General features: G+C 45.7%; 1 protein-coding gene across 1 annotated transcript in view; it reads right to left on the bottom strand.

The window, feature by feature from the left end:
- The window catches only part of DNAH11 (dynein, axonemal, heavy chain 11), a 198,265-nt gene that overhangs the window by 5,436 nt on the left and 190,053 nt on the right, over window positions 1-2,776 (bottom strand). The window contains exon 77 of the mRNA XM_015558132.1: window positions 1,222-1,467. Coding sequence (XP_015413618.1) covers window positions 1,222-1,467 — 246 coding nt within the window. The remainder of the gene's footprint in view (window positions 1-1,221; window positions 1,468-2,776) is intronic.

The raw sequence follows: 2,776 nt of genomic DNA on the forward strand, positions 1-2,776 counted from the left end.
TGCCGACACCATGCTTGCAATTTGCTTTAGCACCCTGGCAGGTAACTTGTCAGGTTCTGAAATCTTAAACTCATTTATAATAACGGTAGAGAGTCTGAAACACAGGGTAGTCTGGAAGTTTGGTAAAGAATGGCCTTTGGAATCCGCTCGAATTTGGTTTCCTTCACTGGCCCTTTTTAGCCGTTGGGCTTTGGGATGTCGCGTAAGCTTATCTCTGAAATAAGGATCCGGATACTATCCCAAGCACTTCCTTTAGTGCCCTGCATAAGCACTCAATAGATGGTTGTTGCTACAATCTTTTTGCCTATCTGGGGTGTTGAGACATCTTTACCTCATTTGCTTTGCATTTTCTGGTTGAATGATCAGCTTCCTTGTTGGAAAGACTGAAATCCAAAAACTAGATGAAAACCTCATCTACCTCCCTGCTTCTATTCACAACTATACCTTTCCCCAAATGGATGAATTTTTACCTTGTTCATTTCCTTAAAAAAAAAATCTAACATTCACATGGAAGCTGTTAGTATATAGAACACAATACCCAGCAACACATCCTATAGTTTCTAAATTACAAATAAGTTTCTCACCAAATGGCCTTATGGCAATAAGTAATTGAAAAACTTTAAGAAATAACACTGAAAGTTCCTGGGGCCTTGCTATAATACGATCTGATGGCTAGTGTGCTAACATTGTGTCCTTTGCTCCAGCAATTCCACTTCTGAGTATGAGTATTATGAGTGGATATTTTGGGAAACTACCTTTGTTTATGGACGAAAGACTATACAAGGGTGTTCATGGCTGTGATATACATAATAGAAAAAATTAGAAACTATCCAAACGTCCATCCTACACAGGTTAAAGAACTGTACATTGGTCAGTGCACACATGGATGAAACGCACAAATGTAATGTGCAATGGAAGGAGCCACACATTGAGTACATGGCTGTATGGCTGTGTGTGTGTCTGAAGTTCAAACGCAGGCAAAGCAAACCTATGGTGATAGAGATATGGAGAGCAAGGTTGCCCGTGGGCTGGAGGGGAGGGTATATTGACCAGTAAGGAGCATGAGTAGCCTTCTGGAGTACTGGAAATATTCTGTATTTTGGTCTGGGTGGTTATACGGGTATATACCAAGGTAAAAACCCACGGAGTTGTACACTTGGGTCAGTGCACTGCACTGTGTATACATTAGGCCTCAATAGCAAAGACAAGAAAGACCCTCACCTTGTCTTCTGTGGACGGCTCCAGCTCCTGGCTGACGAGTGCTTTCCTGGGCTGCGTCTCCAGCAAAGTTCTGAAGAGAGTGTTGGACGTCACTGTCAGGAACTCTATTTCCACGTTTGGGTGCAGGCCGTACAGCGTGGGGCTTTCTGGAGGAAGCATCTCCTCGACGTACTGGTGGTAGCCGGAGTAATCTGATAGGTTAGGGGGCGCTGCAAAGCCTGGGGCCAGCAGAAGCTCATCTTCAATCTTCCACCACAAAGGAGAAATCGGTTATTCCACACACAAGGGGCATCCATCAGCCCTGGCTGGTACCGCTCAGTGGATAGAGCATCTTCCCACCCACTGAAGGGTTGCAGGTTCGATCCCCAGCCCTGGTCGGGGCTCATGGGAGGCAACCAATCGATGTGTCTCTCTCATGGATGTTTCTCCCCTGCTCCCTCTCTCTAAAAAAAAATAACTAACTGGGCATTCATCTTTGCTTCCTAAACACTGAGAAACTGCTAAGCAGTCCCAGTACACCACTGGATAGCAGCCTCTCTCAAAATGTTCTGCAGCTCTGTCATAATTGATCATTCTGCTCTGTGGACAGCACCGAGATGACCTCGGGGTGAAGCAAAGGCACTCCATCTTGTTCCCGTAAACCTCTATGTTGTAAAAACTGCTGTTTGAGATTTTCTACTAAACATAGACGGTCCTTTTGCTCTGTGAATTAACTCTGCTATTCTTGGCTTCTGTAAACACGCTTGCTTAAATAATAGGGAAAATAAGCTCAATTATCTGGCCTTGCAAGCTGCTCTGCTGACAAAAGGGTCTGGTCCGTCGCTGGTTACTCCCATGCCAGGTGTCTTTTAGTTACCTGAATTGTGTTGTGCTTAAGGTTACTGAACGGTGCTATGCTCAAGGTTACAAGCTTCCTGCAAAATATCTCCCAGTACTTGGGCTCTTTGTAAAACCTGCAAGAGGTCCGGAAGCCCCATATTTAGGAGACAAAGAAACCGGGAGGGTATAAAGGGAAAGCTTCCTCCATGATGCTTTGCTCAGACTCTGGAGATAACTCCTCTGAGACTACCCGCGTAATAAAGACTTCAAATTTGGCTTACTGATTAAGGCGTCCTCTGTTTAGCTCACTGATTTCCAATATAACTTGGGGAGGAGTCGAAGGAACACACTTGAGGCCGATCCCTAAGAAGACTCAGTCTGAAGTTTGCCTGGGGCCGCAGGATACACACACAACCAGGGAACAGCTGAGCTGCCCTGTTTACTGGGCAGTCCTTGGTTCTCCCAAACAGCCCCATTTTGCGTAACCTGCCCAGGCAGACGTTTGATGTTAATATTAATTCTGACTTCATTTTAGTAGGACTCTACAACTATGCTTTCCCAGGACACACACTTTGCATCGCCCCGCTGCAAATGACATGTTGCACATGAACTTTATGAACAGGGACGTGAGTTCTCCCTCTGCTTTCAGGACTCTGCAAAGGCTTCGTACTCAGGGAGCTTCAGCCCGGGCCTGCCCCCTGCCCACTCCAGGGCGTTTATGAAAAGCTGCTTCCTG

The sequence above is a fragment of the Myotis davidii genome, unplaced genomic scaffold (assembly GCF_000327345.1).
Source record: "Myotis davidii unplaced genomic scaffold, ASM32734v1 scaffold168, whole genome shotgun sequence".
Classification (NCBI taxonomy): domain Eukaryota; kingdom Metazoa; phylum Chordata; class Mammalia; order Chiroptera; family Vespertilionidae; genus Myotis; species Myotis davidii.